Source organism: Lutjanus erythropterus, chromosome 23, assembly GCF_056507025.1.
Source record: "Lutjanus erythropterus isolate fLutEry1 chromosome 23, fLutEry1.hap2, whole genome shotgun sequence".
Taxonomy (NCBI): domain Eukaryota; kingdom Metazoa; phylum Chordata; class Actinopteri; order Lutjaniformes; family Lutjanidae; genus Lutjanus; species Lutjanus erythropterus.
In genome coordinates, this window is record NC_139339.1 from 24421843 (window position 1) to 24444019 (window position 22177).

General features: G+C 38.4%; 1 protein-coding gene across 2 annotated transcripts in view; it reads right to left on the reverse strand.

Annotated features, from left to right (window-relative positions):
- The window catches only part of afap1 (actin filament associated protein 1), a 121286-nt gene extending 101646 nt beyond the window's left edge, over positions 1 to 19640 (reverse strand). The window contains exon 1 of one of the 2 annotated variants that reach the window (XM_084712492.1): positions 19521 to 19640. In XM_084712492.1, the coding sequence (XP_084568618.1) occupies positions 19521 to 19551 (31 nt within the window). In that variant the 5' untranslated portion in view covers positions 19552 to 19640. The remainder of the gene's footprint in view (positions 1 to 19520) is intronic. The other variant, XM_084712494.1, reaches the window with a different exon arrangement.
- Positions 19641 to 22177: the final 2537 nt, after the last annotated feature.

Below are 22177 nucleotides of genomic sequence, written 5' to 3' on the forward strand. Positions count from 1 at the left end.
TTGAAGGTGACACGCACCCACATGTGAGGCTGCAACAAGACGTTTGTGGGGAGGTTGTTGGTTGACCACTTCATCACTCCACGCACCAAGTAATAAGTTAAAAAACAGCTATTGTTTTACACTAAACTTTATTATTGAGCTATTTTCTCCTACATGATGCTTGTAGCAGTGGTTCTAGTCCACCAGCTCATCAGCCTCTATTTTCCTAAGTGAATTATGAAGTAAACAACCGTTTGAGGGACAGGCAGCTGAGAAGAGGGAATGGACTCATTCATTCAGACGGCTGGTCTGGGAAGTGACATAATTAATCTGTCAGTAGACATTTCCTCTCACGGGTCACCTGTGGCTCATTGGGTTCAAACACTTCCATGATTTTCCCTTTTTTTTCCTTCCTCTTCTTCTGTTACCTCTTTTGAGGGAAGAAATGAAGTTTTAAAATGATATTCAACACCTTTAAATGTCATTTTCATGCAGAAATGACAAGCATTGGATTTTTCCTGTCACAGAAGATGGAGAAATGCAATAAAAGACAGGAAGGTGTAAAGAGACAGAGACGCTGTGGAGGGCTGCCAGCTGCACAGGAGACACTTCAGTGGCTGGATATGACACACGCATGCTGGTGGACAGGTGGACAACACATTATAGTGTTGTCAAAAATATCGATATATTGATACTGAATATTTGAAATGCTTTCAATACTCATTCTTCACAGTGTCAATGGTAGGGCTGCAACTAATGATAACTTTCATTGTTGATTATCGTGTCACAATATTGTCAGTTGACCTACTTTTCATGTGCTGAAAAAGAGGAAAAACAACGTAAGACAAAAACCAAAAGAAAAAGACAGAACAAGGTGAAAAAGATGTAACAATACGAAAAATGCTGTAAAAGATGTAACAAGACGTAACAATGAAGAAGATGACAAACGATGTAACAAGATGATAAGCAACGCAACAAAATAAAAATAAAAACGATGTAACAAGACAAAAAATTACGTAGCAAGACCAAAAATAGCGTAACAAGATGAAAAAAACATAAGTAGAAAAACACGATGTAACAATGAAAAAGACAACAAATGATGTAACAATATGAAAAGTGACGTAACAAAATTTAAAAGCTGTAATAAGACAAAGACGTGACGTAACAAGACAAAAAACGTCAAAGATGATCACTCACTCCTCCTATTTGCTGTATCCATTGTCATGTTATAACCTCATTATATCCTCAAATAAAAATCTAAACTTTTATACCCTCAGTGTTGAGTCAGTTTTTTCTCAGTGGTATCAAGAATGGTAGAGAAGAATTCCACTGTCATGACACATGAACAAATTAAACTGAAATGAGCGTGAGGTCAAAAATAAAGACGGATGAATAGAGAATGATAAAAGGAGCGATCAATCAAATCAAAAGAAAGGAAGACGAAAGGACGCCCTGAATACCTGGAACTACACACCTGTGACACACACACACACACACACACACACACACACACACACACACACACAGAAATCCAGACGAGCTGCTTGTACATTCCTGCTGCCTGCAGGCTTCTTTGCTAAATGAAGTCTGTGTCCATATGAGAATCTGCAGCATCTCATTCCTATAAAGAAACGAGCTGGAAGACTTTTTGACCGCAGCATGAATCCGCCTCATCACATTCTGCCCAATCGGAGCAGCTTTAGCCTGAGGACACACTCAAGTTTGTCTTGTTCAGGTTGCGTTCTGGTGTGAAGGAATGCAGAGGCGAGAGGTATGGACCGTGCATCACGCTGCACAGTGTTTGTGTGTGTCTCGGGGCGAGTGTGTGTTGCTCGGTCTCTCTGGATGTTATTAGGGGCATTCTGCTCTGTATGGGGTACTGGTGTGTGTTTTTTTTCTGGAGTGTGTCTTCACCCTGCAGGCTTTTTAATAAACAGCCTTTATCTGTGATCAGACTGTAACAACAGTGCAGACCCTGACCCCACACACAGGAAATGGAATCCCAGCGGCAGCGAAGCAGTGTGTTTTAGGAGGTTTAGCATTATTATTTATGAATGAATGAATGAATGAATGAATGAATGAACAGCCAAAATCAAGAAAAAAAGTCAAAACATTTGGACAACAGTGAAGGAAAATTAAAGGATCTTACATGAAGAAAAAACAGAAAACTTTAAGCAAACACGTTACGTTATAAAGATAAAAATATAGAGTATGGCAATATTATATTTTGTGATAATCTATCAATTCTAACACTCTATCATGATATTATGATACATGCAAACATACCTGGTAACAGATAATTATGAGTTGTGTTTAAACCCTCAACTTCTAGATAAAAGTGGTTACCTGTATAAATATATGTGGTCTGCTCTTTATACCATGACAGTTTTCCTAGAATTGGAGAAAAATATACATGCACGCTCTTGCTTACAGTATTGCAATATAGTGCAGTATATTCAACTGTAACCCCTGTATCACGATACGTATTGTAAACATATCAGATTATTGCCAATACACAATAATATAAAAGCGAAAACAGCCAGTACCAATACCAAGGATGTTTGGAAGAAATTTGGTCGTATCAGATAGAAATAAGAATAATGTTGTCAGTGGCTTTGTGCTTGTAAAAATTGCCAAAACATATTAGCTTTTGACAGTCACATGCTAGGCATGTTGTTGCTGAGGAAGCACATCGATAGCTTCAGGGGGGATGTGTGTTCTGGGTCGCAGGACTTTTATCAGCTGTTCTGGGTCCGGATTTGAAATAACTGCAGGTGATGGGTTGGTTCTGGTACTGGGCTTTGCGGATGTGGGTAACTATATCCACTTTAGGACTTCCAAACCAACTGTTTTCGTTTCCCTGCGTTCATCTAAAAGCAGTGGAACACAACACAAGTTGTTCTAAGTCGCAACAGGAGCTGATGAGCAGCTGTAGAAGTCAAATCCAAGTTTCCTCCCAGTAAAAAAAAACAGGAGCTGCAGGGTTTGAGAGCTGTGAGGTGAAGAGAAACAGGTGTTGTTTGGGGTGTTGTGAGGCATTCAGGGACCTTATAGTGTAGCTGTTAACAAGTCCAGGCCAGCGTTGTGACCTACATTGATGCATTAAAGTACCATGGCTCATGTAAGGAGAGAGGAGATGCTGTAGAAGTGGAGATACAAGGTCCACATGATGTCCCCCTGTCCTCTGACTTCACTATCATCAGTCTCTGTTCCACAGCTGGGGAGGCAACATCTGTGTGTGTGTGTGTGTGTGTGTGTGTGTGTGTGTGTGTGTGTGTGTGTGTGTGAAAGGTCCACCATGAGGGCAGGGAGACAAACGATGTTGGTGAAAGAACAGGCTGGAACCGCATGGTGTGTGTGTATGTGTGTGTGTAGACACTCTTAGAAATAGAGATTCTAACTAGAACCATAAAGAATTCTTCAGCTTGTGCCCATTGGAGAACCCTTTTTGGTTCCTGGTAGAACCTTTTACAAAGGTTACACTTGGAAAAATTTCAGAGTTCTAATTTAAACATTGTAAAGGGTTACACTGACAACTTTCTGTTACAGGTTTCACTTAGAACCCCAACTGAAAGGTTCTGAAGAGAAGCCTTCTATGGTGAAATGGTTCCACCCAGAACCCTCTCTGGGGGCTCTATCCAGAACCTTTGCACCTTCTGTGGGTGCCAGCAAGAACCCAGCCAGGGACTTCTCCCACAAACATTTTTTACAGTCTGATGGTTTTATCTAGAACACACCCGGGGGCTCCACAAGAACCTTTTTACATTCAAAGTATTTTGTCCAGAATACACTTAAGGGGTTGTACAGAGATCATTTTTATATTCCAGTGGTTTTCCTTTAGAACACACCAGTGGGGTTCTACAGAGAGCCTTTTTATATTTTAACGGTTTTATATAGAACATACCCAGGGGAATATACAGAGAACCTTTTTTTTTATTATGCTACAAACACCTTTGATGAAAGAGTTCTTCAATGATCTTGCAAAAAGTGTTCTATGGATGAAAAGGGTTCTTAATAGGACCCTTAATCTTTCAAAGAACACTTGACAAAGCCTTTCTTCAAAAAAAAGGGTTCTTGAGAAGCAAATGGTTCTGGATGGAACCTCAGCCCTTGAAGAAGAACCCCTTTGGAACCCTTTCTTGTAAGAGTGGCTGTGGTGAATGTGTAATAGTCAGTGAACAGCTGTGTATGAGGCACAGCAGGAAAAATGTGATGACACAATGTAAATCTAACACCAACATCTATCTGCCTTTAGATTTTCACTTCAGTCTGACACGAACTGCAGCGACACATCACTGAAGAGCAGATTCTACACTCTGACCTCCACATGGACTAGATATGGGATAGAAAGAACATTTTCTTATATAATATTATGGCTGCAACTGACTATTATTCTCATTATTGGTTTGTGAAGGCCCATTAATGTAGAAAGGTACAAACAGGTAACAGGTACAGACAACATATGCTGCCATCAGAACAACCTCTGTTTCAGAGATAAAAAAATTATTGTCTTTCACCTTGTATCTCATTATTTCAACTTTTTAATCCCTCAATTATGACTTTATCTCATAATTTACACTTTTTATCTCATAAGTATGAGTTTTCAGCTCATAATTTTGACTTTTTTTTATCTTAAAATTGACTTTTTATCATAAATATATGATTTTATCTCAAAATTTAAACTTTTCATCTAATTTCTATTTCTGAATCTCATAATTATGACTTTATCTCAAAATTTCAACTTTTTATTTCATAATTTCTAATTTTTAATTTCATAAATATGATGTTATCACAAACATTCTACATTTTAATCTCATAATAATTACTTTATCTCATAATTTCTACTTTTAATCTCTAAGAATTTTGACTTTTGTTATCCCAAAATTATGACCTTTTTATCACATAATTATGATTTCATCTCATATTTTCTACTTTTGTATTTCAGAATTAGGTCTTCCAATGTTTTTTTTTTTTTCACTTGAAGAAATGTGCTTCCATAGATTTTCTCATTTCCACATTTTATAGCTGACTGAAATAAATAAACAGGCCCTCAGCAGCCATGAGCAGAAACACTGAAGACATTTATAATATATTTGATATATCACTCAGCCCTCGTCTGTCCAGTGTGGTGTTGTATGATTCGATTTTTACTACAGTAGTACTGTGTTGCATTATAACTGTGGACGTTTCTGACCTCGGTATATGGTGACCTGCCATAGAAGGAAGGGAAATTGTGTTGCACCTAAAAGCAGTGACTGTGTGGATTAAGATCCAAATGATTTGGTGACTCAGTGGGTCAGTCGAGGTGATGCTGGCTGATTCAATATAATTATTAACAAAGGACATGGGCTTGTAGGAACTGTAGTCTGGGTTCAGGGTGTCATCATCTGCGTTTCCTCTGTCATGGACACAGAAAAAACCCCAACCTTGGCCAACAACTAGACAAAGACACGTCATCTCAGTTAAGATAAAAAAAAAAGACTGATCTACTCCCTTAAATAAGATTTCCAAGATGGCTCAACTCTTGCTTGCTGGCTCTCTGATGCAACTCCAAAGAGTGAAACATCCTCTCAATAAACCGTCTTTGACTTAGCCTAGCATCTGTGAACCATTTAGCAAAGCGCAGCTTGCTTTTAACAGGAGCTGGGTGCCTCGTTCAGATGAACGCCGCCCTTACCACTCGCATTACACTGCTCCCTTAAGGTAAGACAGGGTGAAACACCATCCGCTTCTCTTTAAATGCATCTTCACTGGAGCGAAGCCAGGCCACACCGCTTTTCTGCGTGTTCTTGGATGTGGCTGAGGCGATAACTACACGTCGCTCTTTCATCCCTCTATCTCCATCTCCTCATTTGCAAGCACGGCCATATGGAGGATGCTCAGTGGTCAGGTTTGTGGTGTGTGTGGAGTAGACCAGATTTTGGATATTTCTGTCTCTTATCATTACTTGTCACTCTTGAATCTCTTTCTTTGAACATGGAAACTGATCAGTAGCCCTACTAGAAGAAGGACGGGGTCACACGGCCAAAGTGCCAAACACCAAAAAGTCAGTCAAGGGTTTCTTCATGCAAACAGACATTTTTCACAGCAGCCGTTTTGAATAAAACAGTAGTGTAAACACAGGTGTTACCACTGATACTAATCAGTCCCTCCAGGAAGTTACAACAAATAATGCAAATCCAACTAATCCTCCTCGCTCCCTGCAGTCCTAACAATCATAGCAGGCCCTGTGCTAACGTCATACGTGTATGTTTCAATGAACCGGCCCACATGTTTTCATTTTTTTTGTATTTCTATTTTTTGTTTTGTCACAGGTACTGAAAAGAACACAAGCTTTGTCAATGTTACTGACAATTCAATGCTCTGTACACTTATGTATATTACATATTCAATCATTTTGTACTTTCTTGAGTTTGATCTAAAAAAAGTTTTTGCTTCTTTGCAGAACACCTCATAGGTGCAATTCTTCATTTACAAATAAAGCCGATATTGTCAGAATTTCATTCATTTTCACTCAGAACAAAATGTGGTTTTATTCTCACTGTAACCTGTTGCCTCTGCAATTTTAACTTTATTGCAAAAAAAAGCCTAAAAACACTGCAACATGTATCACAATTTGTTTGAAAAGCTGCCATAACATCAGGCATTTTAGTAATCCCCCTAAAAAAGCTTATTAAATCATGGAGGAATTGACTAATTAAGGTTCTATTCCATTCAGGTCAAACAGAGTCAGGGTGCTGCTATTGTGAATGTTGGCTCACAAGAGATTAAGTAGTAACTGTGTTTATCCTTCTATTCATATCAAAAAAAGATGCACAATAATAGCAGCCACCCAATATTCATCCATCTTCTCTGTTCAGAACGTCACCTTGTTGCAGAGTCAGTAAACTAAGTATGTTGTAGAAGAGCTAAAATAAATCACATGTTGAAATATATTTTAATCTAGAAAAAGAATAAAGCAAAACCTGCAAATGACACTGACAATTAAAGCCTGACCAATATAATTTTGAGGATTATACCTTTTACCCCTTTTCCACCAACATGAAACGTGTGCTGTTCTGGTTGGCACACTTAATGCTGAACCATTCAGAACCATTTATTTACACCCCTAAAAAAAGGGAAGAAAAAAAGATTCAGATCCCAAAAAGTTGGTTCTCAGCTGCTATCAGAAATAGCAGATTTTCTTTGAACTGAAGGGCCACAGGCTGGAGGTGAACCCAGGTCACTACAATAAGGACGCAGCCTTCAGTACACGGGTCACACGCTCTGCCAACTGAGCTATAGGTCACCATACCCTGTTTTTGTTTTGTTCCTAAATAAGTCACAAGTCACATCTGATGTTGAAAAGTCTGAATAAAAGTCTGTGACCTTGAGTGTGTGTGCTCCAGGGTACTTGCTATCAATTTTCCAAGTTTCTGCTGTGATAAGATTATTCTGGCTGTGAAGGCACCAGACAGTCCGGCAATTCCTTGTGAGTCAGTTGAAGCATGTTTAACCTCTTCCTACAATGTTTATTGACTTAAAATCACCTTCTAAAACTGATTCCCATCATAATGGGAGTTAATTTGCACTATTCAAACTGCAAAAATATGCATTAATCAACGCCCCAAACCTGATGCAACCTGCAAACCACCAAAAATGTACAATTGTCAGGACCAAGCTCTGCATCTGATGAACTCAAGTCCACTATACACTCTGCTTTCAGCTCTATTTTGGTCTCCACTAACTCCTTAAGAAAATATGTCTCTTTAGTTACTAAATACTAGGTGTTAAAAGACACTTAAAAGACATAATTCAAGGTTTGGGTGAAACAGAGCAGAGGTGAAGTGAAAGAGAGTGAATGGAAATAATGGTAGTCTGTGGGGATATTTGATGGACATATTTTATAGAGTGGATGAGAAAGACAGAGGACGAGTGAGACAAAGGCTCTCCTGTGTATCGACCTCGCTGAACCAAGTGTGAACATCTGACTACACACTCACACACACACACACATCAACAAGACGCTCACACTCTTCAGACAGTGACTCACAACTCCGGGGATCATCTGTTAAATTCCTTGACATCTTCAGCCTTGACACACACTTTAACACACACACACACACACATAGACACACACACACAGACACACACACACACACACACACAGTGAGAACCTCCCCTCTCCATTGTTCCTCCTCACTAATGTTTTTTTTAACAGTACCTGCCCTGCAGCAGTCTGGATCCTATATGACATCTTAATGGAGAAGAACAATCCTAAACCTGCTTGACTCACACTCACTCACTACACACACACACACACACACACACACACTTCTGATATACTTGAGTCAATGTTGACTCAAGTATTTCAATGTGTGAGGGTAAATAGGCCCAGGATTGGTGAGTAACAGATAACATATAATGAGACTATGTAATTAGAATACAAAAGAAAGGTGATTGTATTCAATTACAATTACAATTACAGGAATTAAGTAAAAAAAAAAAAAGGGGGGATTCTAAGAAGAACTACAATGTTAAAATTTTGAATAAAGAACGATATACTTTCATGTGCAAATTCATGATCTCTTGAAAAAATGACTTCCCTACGTGGAGATTTCGACATTATCTTTGCCATTAACATCTAATTTAAAGAAACATTTACAGGTAATACCAACCGCTAATATTAGCTATATGGACCAACAGCTAACGTTAGCTACACAGATCAACCGCTCACATTAGCCACACAGACCAATCGCTGACGTTGGCTACACAGAAGTGTAGCTAGATTAATGTTACTCAACAAAGTGCGTTTAAATGTGCATGATAGCCACTTTTAATCTAAATGTACATTCACATGTAATAAACCCACAGTAAACAGAGGATCACACAGGATCCAAGCTGAATTAGACTGAAAAAAAAGGTAGGAAACCTGAGGAAATCTAGAACCTCTGAAAGGTTCTCTTCAACCTTCTCCACAGTACATGGGTGGACATCTGATCTTCGTACAAGCACCAGAACACACACAGTCATTCATCATCGCCCTGTAACCTTATAACACAGTTCCTCGTGTCTCTAATCACTCCTGGTGTTTCTGTCCTGTTGGAGCGGTGCAGGATCACAGCGAGGGGCAAGTGCCAACACACTCCACTCTCACCTAAAAAAAGAAAATTACAGTCCGACAGATGATTGAATTACAAAGACTGACTTTGTGCTGCTCTCACTCTACTCATCTTGTGCTTTTCACTCCCTCATTGCCGGCTTTTAGGATCCAGTTCTATCATGTTTTTGTTGCCTGAGGGGTAAACAGAGGTGATAAGTAACTAAACACAAATATTTTATTTTGTGCTTTAGTATTTATTTTTCTTGCAACTTTTTTTTTTTTACTCCCTACATTTTAACACAAAAATCTGTACTTTCTCTCTGTTAGATTTTCAAAACAGGCTCATTCAAGTCTTAATTCATATTTGGCACTGGCATTGCATGCTTTCTTCCAAACATGAGGACTGATTTCACCCTGAATGGACAAGACAAAAACACAGAAAAGACTATTTCTTAGTGTATCCATCAGTGCATATCACACACAAAAGGCGCAACAAGATGCAAACAACGAAAAAAGATGTAACAAGACAAAAAACAAGAGGCCAAAAACAACAAAACAAGACAAAAAAGACGCAAGAAAACAAAAACAAGACGAAAACAATGTAAAAGGTTAAAAGGATGAAAACAGCGTATGACACGTAACCAGACAAAAACAACATAACAAAATGTAAGAGGATAAAAACTGCATAAAAGACATAACAAGTTGAAACAGACAGAGAGAGGTAATGGGAAAAAAGATGAGGTTCAGTTCATTTTTCACAGAAACAGACAGTAGTATTATAGTGTTGCTTTTTACTTTTATACTCTGAGTACATTTCAGAGCCTGTACTTTTTCACTTTCACTTGAGTAAAGAATTTGAATCAGTACTTCTACTTTTACCACAGCCTTTTTTACATGAGTATCTGTACTTCTACTTGAGTAAAGAATGTGTGTACTTTTGCTCCCTCTGGTGTTAATAGGGGCTGGAGGTGAATACCGCATGTGAATGTATGCAAATATGTACATGGATGGCTTTTTAAAAGGTATTTTAGAAATGATAAATAAGTGTGTGTTTTGCAGTGGTGACGAGCGGAGACGCAGGAGAGCTGGTGACAAGATACACACAAACATCCCGATCCATTTCCACAACCAAAACACAGCCGTCCTCCCTCCGAGAGCCCTCATGTTGAAGTGTCAGTGACATGTTAGAGGACGGAAACAGCCGCTGACAACCTGTTGTTTCAGTTTAACCGCACTCTTCCACTCTGGATAACTTCCTTCCTCTCACGTGTCAAGATTCAGCACGGACATCTCAAATCAAAAACACACCTCAGCATCATTATTTCATGATATTATATATATATAAGGGATAGTTCAGATTATCTGAAGTGTGGTTGTGTGAGGTACTTATCCACAGTCAGTGTGTTACCTACAGTAGATGAACTGCTGTGGACAGGGTCAGCAGGAAAATGTATTTTAGCCACCTACAAAAATCATTATCAGTTTAAGTGTGCACTTTATTTTGCTGTCAGACAGACTTTTCTGTAGGATAACTGCCGTTACATCAAGCTAGATATAGCTCTTTCCACAGCAACCAGACTCCATTGGCAAAAACAGTAATTTTACCTCACAGAATATTGGCTTTGTTGGTCTACCACTGCCTCGTTACATTTGTTTGTGTTTTTGGTTTCACTAAAGTCACACAAACAAACAGGTCGAGGCAGTGGTAGAACAGCAACCCCCATGTTCTGCAAGTTAAAATTGCAGATTTTGCCAAGGAGTTTTGTTGAGCAAGATAGAGCGATGTTGATGAGTGAGTTAGCTTATATAACAGTGGCTTCCCATCGGAAAAGGCTGTCTGACAGCAAGGAAAAGCAGTGAAGGTGTACACTTTAACAGATGTTTTAAGGTGGTGTTAATACATTTTGCTGCTGACAGCAGCAGATTGCTCAGCTTCCATGCAGGTACTCATCTCTGCTTCTCCAATCTTGTTTTGTTAAGGTCTGTGTTTTTTGATGAAAGCCCTTTTCTGCAAGTGAAAGAAACAAATATCCCCATGGAAAGTCATAATTATGATAAAAAGTTGAACTAAGATAAAGACTTGATTATATAATAATTGTGACTTTTTAGGTCATAAATTTGACTTTTCTACTTTTTGTCCCTTAGTTTCCACTTTATCTCATAATTTTGACTTCTTATTCTCTGTAATTTGGACTTTTTTTTATCTCATGATGACTAACCATGGGTTTTTTTTCCCTCTCAATAGCAGAGATGGGCTTCTGTACTTCTCACTGCTTAGACGTGGGTGGGACTCTGTTGTAAAAGGTGATGTTAAAGATATCCTGATTCAACTATGACAAATACACACACACTCACAGTTCTGGGTAATAAGGATGACTTTCCTTTGAAAAAAATCCAGCTTTTTCTTGAAATAAAATCCTTCAGTTACTTCTTGCCTTCCTTTTTCTGTGCATTTAAAATGACTTCATTCTGTTTCAGTGTAATGCCATCAGTCTGCATCACTGTCTGTCAAATAAATGGATGTCTCAGTTTTGGTAAACGCTCCCTGAGAGAAGGCAGAGTGTGAGGTGAAGAAAGGGGATGATGGTTTGCTGAACTTGTATTGACAGAGGCTGAACTATCCAAACACATTAGTTGGAAGCTGCAGATGCCGGCCGTGTCCCGACTTGAAGTTCAGAGCCTCAGCTTCGTAACACAGGCATTGCAGTCATGCATTTCGTCTCAGTCTACTCACAAGTATCGACAGGCAGAGAGAGACAGACCAGGACAGAGAGACGTGTGTTCTCCTAAATCACTTCTGAGCAAAATACTCGCTTTAACTTATTACAGAGCCTTAACATGTTATTACCAACCACCTCAGCCTGATGTTGGCCTACAGGGGACGCTACACTCTTGGTTCCTGGTAGAACCTTTGATAAAGGTTCCACTTGGAACCCTTTCAGAGGACCCAACATAAAGGGTTATGACCATTTGTGAAAGGTAAACCTCCTGAGGGTGCACAAAGCCTTGGGTTCTACCAAGAACCCTTTTGTATTCCACGGGTTTTATATTCTCACATGGTTCTACTAAGAACCCTTGTATATCCCATGGGTTTTATCTAGAACCCACCCAGTGGGTTCTACTGAGTACCCTTTTATACCTTGAATTAAGACATCTTCGAAGAATTAAACAACTCTGTATGGGGTTCTCTCCAGAATCTCTCGGCCTTTAACGGGTGCTAAAAAGAACCTGCCCAGGGTGTTCTACCAAGAACCTTTTTATTTTCCAAGGATTTTAATTAAAATCCACCCAGGGGGTTCTACATGGAAACCCTTTCTATTCAAATGGCTTCATCTAGAACCCAGAAAGGTTCTGCCTAGAAACCTTATATATTCCAAGAGGGGTTCTACTGAGAGCTCCTTTATATTATGGATCAAAGAACCCTTGACTAAAGAGTTCTCCACCTTTTGAGGGTGCTAACAAGAACCCATCCAGGGTGTTCTACCAGGAACCTTTTGATATTCCTAGGATTTTACCAAGAACCCACCCAGGGCTTCTACAGAGGACCTTTTTTCTTACCAGTGGCTTCATCTAGAACCCAGCCAGGGGGCTTTACCCAGAACCCTGTTATATTCCAAGTGTTTTATCTAGAACCCACTCAGGGAGTTCTACTAAGAACCCTTTTGGAACCCTTAAAATAGAGTACATTTTTATAATGCGGTGGAAACCCTTGATGAAACTTCATCCAAAAAAGATTCTTTGCTTGGAAAGAGTTCTTAATAGAACCCCTAACCTGGGGGTCCATTAGATCAAATGGTTCCTGGTAGAACATCAGCACATCAGGAAGAACCCTTATTTCTATGAGTGTATCAGGACAGGGCTCTAAATTCCATAACCTAAATTTGAATGCGGAGACCAAATGACATAGCACTTTCTATCAACACACCAATTTTCTTTGGTCCCATATTTACAGTTTGTTCCATCATCATTGTGTTTGATCTGGAGTCACCTGTGATCTTATTGCAGAAGTTTCTCCTGCAGCTGAAAATACAGCTGTGTGGCAGGAATGGACAAGATGCAGCAAGCACAAGCTGACAGACCACACAAATATCCTCCATTAACTCCTTAAAGTGTGAGAAACAGGAGGGATAACTGCATACACAGCAGACTGAATAGGTCTCAATTAGAAGGCAACAGCACAACATAATAGCTTTAGTACTGAGATAAATCTACAGCATGTTCAATATTTTATAATCACAGGGCTTAAAGTAAAGAACATTTCAATGCCTGAAATGTGTTCAGGGGTTTAGGAGAACATACTGTCTTGATCTTCTGTTGTTTGTTTTGTATATAGGCCTAATTTAACATTTCGACAGAGACGTAAACAAAGTTTAAGTTTAGTTAACATGTCTCTCTTTGTTTCTTTCTTTCAGTTTGTTGTTCAGCTCAGCCGTCAGCAGCTGCTGGCGTCTCATCTGTATGACGACTGAACTTGATTTGATACTTCAGCTACTGTTCCAAACGAAAACAAATAAAATACACTTGCACAAACAAAACACAAATGGAAGATATTAGAGATACTTTGGTGGTGTAAGATGCTAACAAATATCCTGGTGAGCTGCAGCCTTCAAGCCAGATGGATGACGGATGTCAGCTGTGGTTCATAGCACCAGTGTTTTGCAAGTTCACACTTAAAAAGTGAGTTCAGTTAACAAAAATGAACCAGCTCACATTCATTTCTTCTGTTTTATTTATGTATTTATTTGAAATAGAACTTCCTCCTCCCATTTACGCTGGAGTCTACATAATTACATTACACTAAATGGGTGCAATATTCATGTTTTTGTTTTTATTATATTTTTAAATATGTGTTCATGCACAATGCACATAAACACACCAATAGCTGCAAGTGTGTGTGTATGTGCCAATATAACACAGACGTGCACACACACCCACACACACACACGCACACACCCCTGACCAAATATTTCATATTATTTCTTCTTTATGACTTCTGAGTCCACCTGCAGGCAAACACCTGGACCTGAGACGGCAGAGAGAGGTCTGAGCACAGTGAAAGTGGGAGAGAGAGAGAGAGAGAGAGAGAGAGAGAGAGAGAGAGAGAGAGACAGACAGCAGGCTGAGAATGTTGGCCTAAAGGAAGGCACCAAATACTGTAAGGGAGGGGAGGGGAGCAAAAAAAAAAGGAGGAGACAAAAGGAAAGCTCAAGAGTAAAGAAGAGCTGGTGAGTGAGGAAAGACAAAGACAGCAGGAAAGCAACGTGGAGCAGACAAAGGGAGGAGACGAACAAAAGGCAGGACGAAGGAAGAAGTGATGGTGAAAGGAGTAGAAAAGCACAGAAACACAGCAGCTAAATGTTCGAGTGAATATAAAAATGCTCAGTCATATCAATTATTTACCAGAATGCTTTTAACTTGGGTAACACGCAAAACATGATAGATGATTCTGATATTTGTGGCAGGACCAGCAGACAGCAGCTTCAAATTGGTAACAGGAGGGACATAACTGAACACATCAGGGCTGTACTGAGAGGGGGTCTGTGGATCAAATCTCAGCTGTTACCATGGCATCTCAACACACACACACACACACACACTGGACCCAGATGTCAAGTAGTGATGATGTCACCAGCAGGACCAACAGTATTGACAGGGCTGGGATAAAAGGGCCAGCTGCTCACAAAACTCACAGCTCATGTCATGCAGTCAATAAGTGGGCATTAATACAAAGTTCTGAATGATCAAGTATTTTGTCTTGATTATGTTATCAGAGATTTACCTATAAGGTGTGCGGTTGCATATAAAATAGCAAGTTCTTTCCTCAATTGAGTACTGATAAACCCAGCATGCTAAAAGTAGGGATTTGTGCAATTAGATGACTACACAAATAAACACAGCCACCCTCGCTAGTCAGCACCAGAAATACTAGTCAGTATTTATCAATATTTTATTCATGCATGTTATGCAGCAACCCGTCACTCAACAGGGCTGCAGCCCCATCAGACAGCAGCCCCTATTGGATTTTACTGCTTCTTTTTTTTAATATTAATATATTTGTGGAAAACTCATGATTTTTTTTTCCAGTATCAGATCAATGACAGCACATAAAGATGGATGACATGACTCCACTTCCTCCCACTATGCAAAAGTGAAGCCAAAATAACCCAGATAGGATCACATCTTGCAGTGGTGAGGTCAAAGTTTGTGCAGCAGTGCACAACTGTCAATCACAGCAGAAAATCATATTCTTATTATTCTTAAATCAAATAACTAGTAAATAACATACTGATCTGAAAAATTAACACTTGAAAAGGGGCTGAAAATAACACCCGTCAAGTCTCTCCTTCACAACATCAACAACAGCGTTGCCCTGGTGACAGACTGACAGGCTGCAGGGAACGGTTTGAGACAAGAGAGGGAGGGATTTAATTTTGTGTGGCGTGTAAACCTGGTAACATATTCAATGAAACATCCCCTCTGCCCCTGCACTCTCTCTACGACTCGAGGGGAACGGGATGAACAGGGGATGGCAGGTTACCAAGGAGGATTCCCCCTCAAATTTCCTACTGACCATGAGTTTATCATGACAGTATATCACTAATCTTATTTCATTTCTGTCAAGGATGAAAAAAAGCCCATCATGAGATGCAAACTGTCCATTAAACTCCTCTGTGTTTACTGTAAGGCTCTTTGCTCCACCCTCCTCTGTGTCTGCAGGTTACACTGTTGGCTCACAGCTCCATCCTCTCTACAAGCCAGCAGGATGTATACAATTTGTCTGCCTGCCATTGTCCATTGTCACGTAGCAAGAGACGGGCTGCGGTGAAGCTGGCCTGGACTTCCAAGCAACCCAGGAAATACCAAGCCTCAGGCACACGTACTGTACAAGAAAGGTTAAAAATAAAAGACAAAGGATTGTACAAGTAGAAAGGGTTCTTGAAATTCACCGTGAGGACAAAGCAGGTCAGCAAAGGTACAAAAAGTGGAGACAACTGCACATAAACACTCCACAGAACAAATAAGTACACAGAGTTTTACACTTTAATCCCTTTTTGATGGTACTGACCAAAATGTGTTTTGAAAATGTATATAAGTTAAAGTTCAAATGATGAGAATAACAGAAGGAAATTTAATTTCAAAAGTCAGTATGCATGTACAACATTAAAGCAGATACGTATTTCAGTAAATGGAGTGAAACTGTGGAATTTGCTTGTTCAAATATTTTTATAGAGAAAAACTAATGGAACACGATGGACTTACTGAGTGATATTTATATTAAGGTCATCAATGGTATTTTAGTATGTTTACCTTTTTGATGACTGTATTGTTGAAGCTTTTTATATAATCTGTGAAAACAAAAAAAAGATTGTGTCTATTAATGTTTTATTTATTTATTGTTTTGTTTTTTTCAAATTTGCCATAGTTATCATTGTTATCATTGATTGTTTTGGCTACAATATTAATACAATAATAAATACAAAAATTTGTTACATAAAATATTGGTTAATAAATCGATACAGGATTTTTTTTTGTTTGTTTTGTTTTGTTTTGTTTTTTTACTCCCTAATATCAGTATCAGCTTTGGCCCCACAAATCCAGTACCAGTCAGGCTCTAGTATCAGGCACATCTCTAATACTGGTATCTGAACTAGGGCCACAACTAATGATTATTTTCATTGTTGACTAAACTGTCTATTATGTTAATAGATTAGCTGTTTTGTCCATACAATGTTAGAAAATTGTGAAAAATGTTTCCCAAAGTTCAAGATGACATCTTCAGATGTCTTGTTTTGTCCACAACTCAAAAATATTCAGTTTATTGTCAGAGAGGAGTAAAGAAAGCAGAAAATATTCACATTTAAGAAGCTGAAATCAGACAGTTTTGACCTTTTTTCTTAAAAAAAATACTTGAACCAATTAATCGATTATCAAAATAGTTGATTAAGTGCCGTAGCTCTATTTGGAACAACCCTAAGTTTAATGTTAGACTACTTTATTTCAGACCAGGATCTCCAAATAATGGGATGATATTTTATGGTGATGTTCAGGAAGTGCATAAGTCAGACATTACACGTACCAAATTATTAACTGATGATAATGGGCAGATTAATAGTTAAGTCGACATTAGTTGCAGCTCTATTTTCAGTTCAAAGTAACGAGACAAACTGCTGCAGGCTAGCCTAAATATAAATAGCTGGATAATGATGGTGGCTAATGCTTCACTAGAAGTCATTTCCAGTGCCATCACTTCTTGATCCAATCAACAGTTCCAGCCTAATTACTCCAAAGCTTGTGTTTTGTCTGTCTCTTTCCTCTATTGTATTTGATTAATTGGATTTGTCCCACATCATTGAGCTGCTGGAACGCCCCCCGCTCCATCCACAGTCTGTTGCGTTAAATCAGAGGGGGTCGGGGGGGGGCGTGAGGTCAGCTGATGCCTGTGGCTCCACTTCAAAGATTTGGCAACCCTTAAATAATGTCTCAACATCTTCGAAATTAAGATATCCAAAATCACAACACTGATAAAGAGATTTATTTATTTTGAGTACTGTATCAGAGTCTGATAAATCACTTTTGATGCTGCCTTTTTTATGTTTTCTTTTAAGCCACATAATTTTACATGTATTTTTGAGTGATGAAATAAACCATCTGTCTGTTAAACTGCTTTAAAATGCTTCCTCTGCCCTTTTCCTCCCAGTAAAGACCTTGGAAGCTCTTGTCTGGAGGTCATTTCATGGGGAGTTGACAGAGATCCAGGCTTCCAGCTGGTCCCCCCCTCCACCTCCACCTCCTCCTCTTCCTCCTCCTCCTCCTCCTCCTCCTGCTGCTGCTGATGCTGGGAGCAGCCTGCAGCCTGCAGCCCGGGGCATCGCACACCCTCAGTCTGCCAATTAATCACACTCCTCCCTTCCTCCTCTCCTCTACTCTCCCACCACATGGTCCTTTGTACCCCTCACAGTCCCATTCACAACACTGAAGCTCCTGTATTTTGTACACAAACTTATACTTACGCATTTGTATACTCCAATACATCAGAATAATAAAATTTGTAGTCAGTTGTATTGATAAAATCCTACTTAAAAGAAGCAGGGTATTACCACTACTACTACTAACCGAAGGGATGCTCTTAAAATATTACAGTAACAGACTGAAACAGGCTGGAAATATTACAATGGCAAAAAAAAAAAAAAAAAAAACTACTAGGAAAGACTAATTTCACAATAAAAGTCACAATAAATACCATAAAGACCCCGTAACAAGCTTAAATAATATATTAGGGCTGTTAGGGCTGCTAATAAAAATACCAAAGTATACAAAGTTCGCTCTAATCTTCATAGTGACTTATCCAAATACTCCAATATATCAGAATAATACATTTTTAATCTTTTACTTGTATAAAATCGTATATGTATCACAAATTTTCATAGAAAGAACCAGATATTATTAAGGGTTTAATATTAATAGAAAACCAGAAGGATGCTATTAAAATATTACAGGCTGAAAATATTACAGTGACAACAAAAAGCTGCTAATTAAGAAAGTAAGTTCACAATAAAAGTCGCAATAAATTACATTAAGACCATATAACGACTTTTAGCAATATTGTGTTGCTGCTGCTGACTAATAAAAATAGCAAGATCACTATAAGTCTTATGCTGACTTATATTTGTAATCAAATGTAGCAGAATAATATAGTTTTTATGCTTTTACCTATATAAAATCTGTATATATCACAAAGTCTCATTAAAAAAGCAGGTATTATTAGGGGTGTTATGTTAATAAAATAACAGTAAGGATGCTGTTAAAATTTCACAGCAGAAATCGGCTGAAAATATTTTAATGACAAAAAAAAACCTACCAGTAAAGACAGTCAATTCACAATAAAACTCACAATAAATACCACTAAGGCCATATAACGACCCTTGGCAATATTGTATGGCTAAAAAATACCAAAGTACACAAAGTTGATTATAAACCACTGTCTGTCATATAAAATAAGTCCCTACAGGAATTATATACCACTAAGTAACAAGGTACGCTATGTTTTTTGATATTTCGACATGAAATAAAAGCCAACATGCATCCTCTGGCCGTGTTTACACCGGAACCCCTTATTTGCGAAACTCTCGCGAGGTATGCAAGCGTGATTTCTTGTAAAAAACAATTATGTTTTAAAACGTGACAATGCTTTAATTGTAATCTGGGTAAGTATAGGGACAAAAATCACTTGACTAGTGTTAGGGAAAGGTAATGGTTTGGGTTAAAATAATACCTGTCGCGAGATATTTCTCGAATCTGTGGTTCCCTTCTCAACACGACCCTCTCCCATCACTCCCACACACTCAGACCACACTAACAGCTCCGTGACAACAAACCCAGCTGAGAGCGAACAAGCAGCGAACAACTTGTGAATGAAAGTCAACATGTTCAAAGTGTCTGAAAGCAGAGGGCAGCTTACCTTTGTCGTTTTTCTCCTTTTTCTCCTCCATGTTTAAAACAAATCCTCCTCTCGGACCGGTGACAATAGACGCAGACACAGGGAGGGTGCGCCCGTCAAACCCCCAGCAGTGACTGACTGATAGCTGTGTCGACCAATCACAGGCTGCGTCACAAGAGGCGGGACTACTGTGGCTCATAGCCATGTGGGACACCTTGCTTGGTAACAGGAAGTAGATAATATGTCTAGCATCACTAACCATACTTTGGATCAAATTGGTGGTCTGTCTTTTGTCTTAACATGTAGGGTGACCGGGAACTGTTGCAACAGAGGACAGTTGTAACAACTGTTATTCCATAAATCAGAATAATAAATCAGAATGATACTCATACTCAAGATATAACTAAAACATTTTAAGAACCCAAAGCAGCATGGCATCTGTAACATCTGCACATTGACTCAAGGCAGACCCATACGTAAACACATAAACATAAACAAACAAGAACTGTTATTCAATAAATATGACTAAATAAATAAACAATACTATAATATCATTGTAAAAACAATGCACATTTTCAGAATACTATGCTCACTGAGACAAAAACAAAAGTTAATCAGTGAAATTGAAAGGATTTTTAATATGTTCAACCATCCACTGATCGTGTTGCAACTGTCCCCAAGGTTAGGGGTAGGTTGCAACGTCTAACTCCTTTCCTTTGAACAAATATTGCAAACAAAATTATATAATCTCCAGATATGCGGGTGCTGATAACTCTTGTTGTTTTTCTAGACATGCTGATGAAGAATCTCTTCATTTATTGTTTCAGTTAAATAAAATTTTGTTCTGATGGCCCCAATACTCAGAGTTTTCAGTTTAACGGTTTAAAAATAAAATAAAAATGACTTTAAGCACAGGCCAGGATGTGCAATCTTTCTCTAACCTCACCCAGAGAGTTTTAGTAGCCTCAAACTACATGTCTGTTCAATAAATGCAATAATGTATAATTATGAATTCATTATATTTCAGGTGGAAACCCCTGGAGTTCCCCTGAGGACACACATAGCATCCAGTTTAGATTTAATTGGATAAAACGTTCAGTATTAATGGAAATGTGGTTGTTAAAGGATTAGAAAGGAGGATATGACAGAAGAGAAACAAATTAGGACGAGAAACCAGAGAGAACATGCTGAGACAGCAAATACATTATTAAAGATGAATAATCTTCTTAGTGGAATTCATTTTCTGATCATTATTTTAATAACAATCCAATCAGGGAGGTCATTTTAGTCATTTTGCACAGCTTGAACACAAAACTTTTTATGTGCAAAGTAAATAAATTTAAGCGGTTCTACTTTACAATTATAAGAAAATTAGAAGTTGGTAATAATGTGTTTTTTTTATGTTTAGTGAACACAAATTATTTGTGACTGCGTGTTATATGAACATGAAGATACTGAGCACATATTTTTGCAACTTTTTTTTAGTCCATTCAACTCTAAAAATATATGCTTAAACATTTTATAAACATTTAGATGTACACTGTAAAACTGAATGCTGAAATGAATTGTCTCTAGTAAGCAGTGAAAACTAGGTTCTACCAGCTTAAAAATGTTGAGTGCCAGTAGAATTTTACTGCTTTTGCATTTATTTAACTCAGGATTTTCAATTAAAGAGTAAAGGATCCCTAAAAAGGTCCCTACAAGCCAAATATTTTAAACTGTTTTTTAAAAAAAATCTTTATTTTTTATTTATTACTCTGTTGAGTTTACTCAAAATGAAATTATGTGTTTTTATACTTAAAATTTATTGAGTTCTGTTAACTTATTGCAATATGAGTTGAAGGTGAAAATTCTGAATTGCAATTACTGACAATATTCAAGTTGGCTTAATTAATCATTTTAATTTAATTGTAATCGGAGTACGTGTACCCTTAGATAACCTCAGACTTTTAAGTTTATGAACTCCAAGACAATTGTGACAACTGATTGCCTCAATGTTTTGAGTTCTGCTGACTTATTTGGTTTTTTACAGTGTATTTAAAATCTAAAAGTTAACTGAGCTTGAGAAAACATGTTCATTAAACTAAGATATTAAGTTGAATTAAGTAATCCATAGGGTTTACAGTGATTCTTCTACATTAGAATTTCTGTTTCTATGAAGGTCCATATACAGAATACAAGAACTGCGCTCAGTCTGTGGTGGCGATGGAGAAAAACACAAAACGCAAACGATGGAGACAAATATTGTTTCTCAATGTGACTCTTACACCACAGGCTCTGATCAGTGTGAGAAAGTCGTCAGTGTTGTTGTCTCTAGGTCAGAGGCCTGTTTGTCTAAAGAGATGAAAGGTCTCTGTGCTTGTGTAATCCAGCCTGGGTGGGTTTTCCTGCACTCTCTGCTCTGATGTAGCATCACTTTGTCTGCAGGCTTCATGCTCGGTTTGAAGCTGCAGCTCATATTAGCACTTGTTGGATGACAGTTCATATCTTTATTGCAAGTGGCCCACATCTGTACCCAGTCTCCCATGGGAGATGAAGCAAATGAGAAAGTGTGTCATCCTGTGTTGCATCACATTTGGAGCCTTGTAACACAGTGTGTAATCATTAACTTGCAGGATGTATCACTCCAAGTTTCATCAAAATCAGACCAGTGCACTCTGATCATGACTCTATTGTTC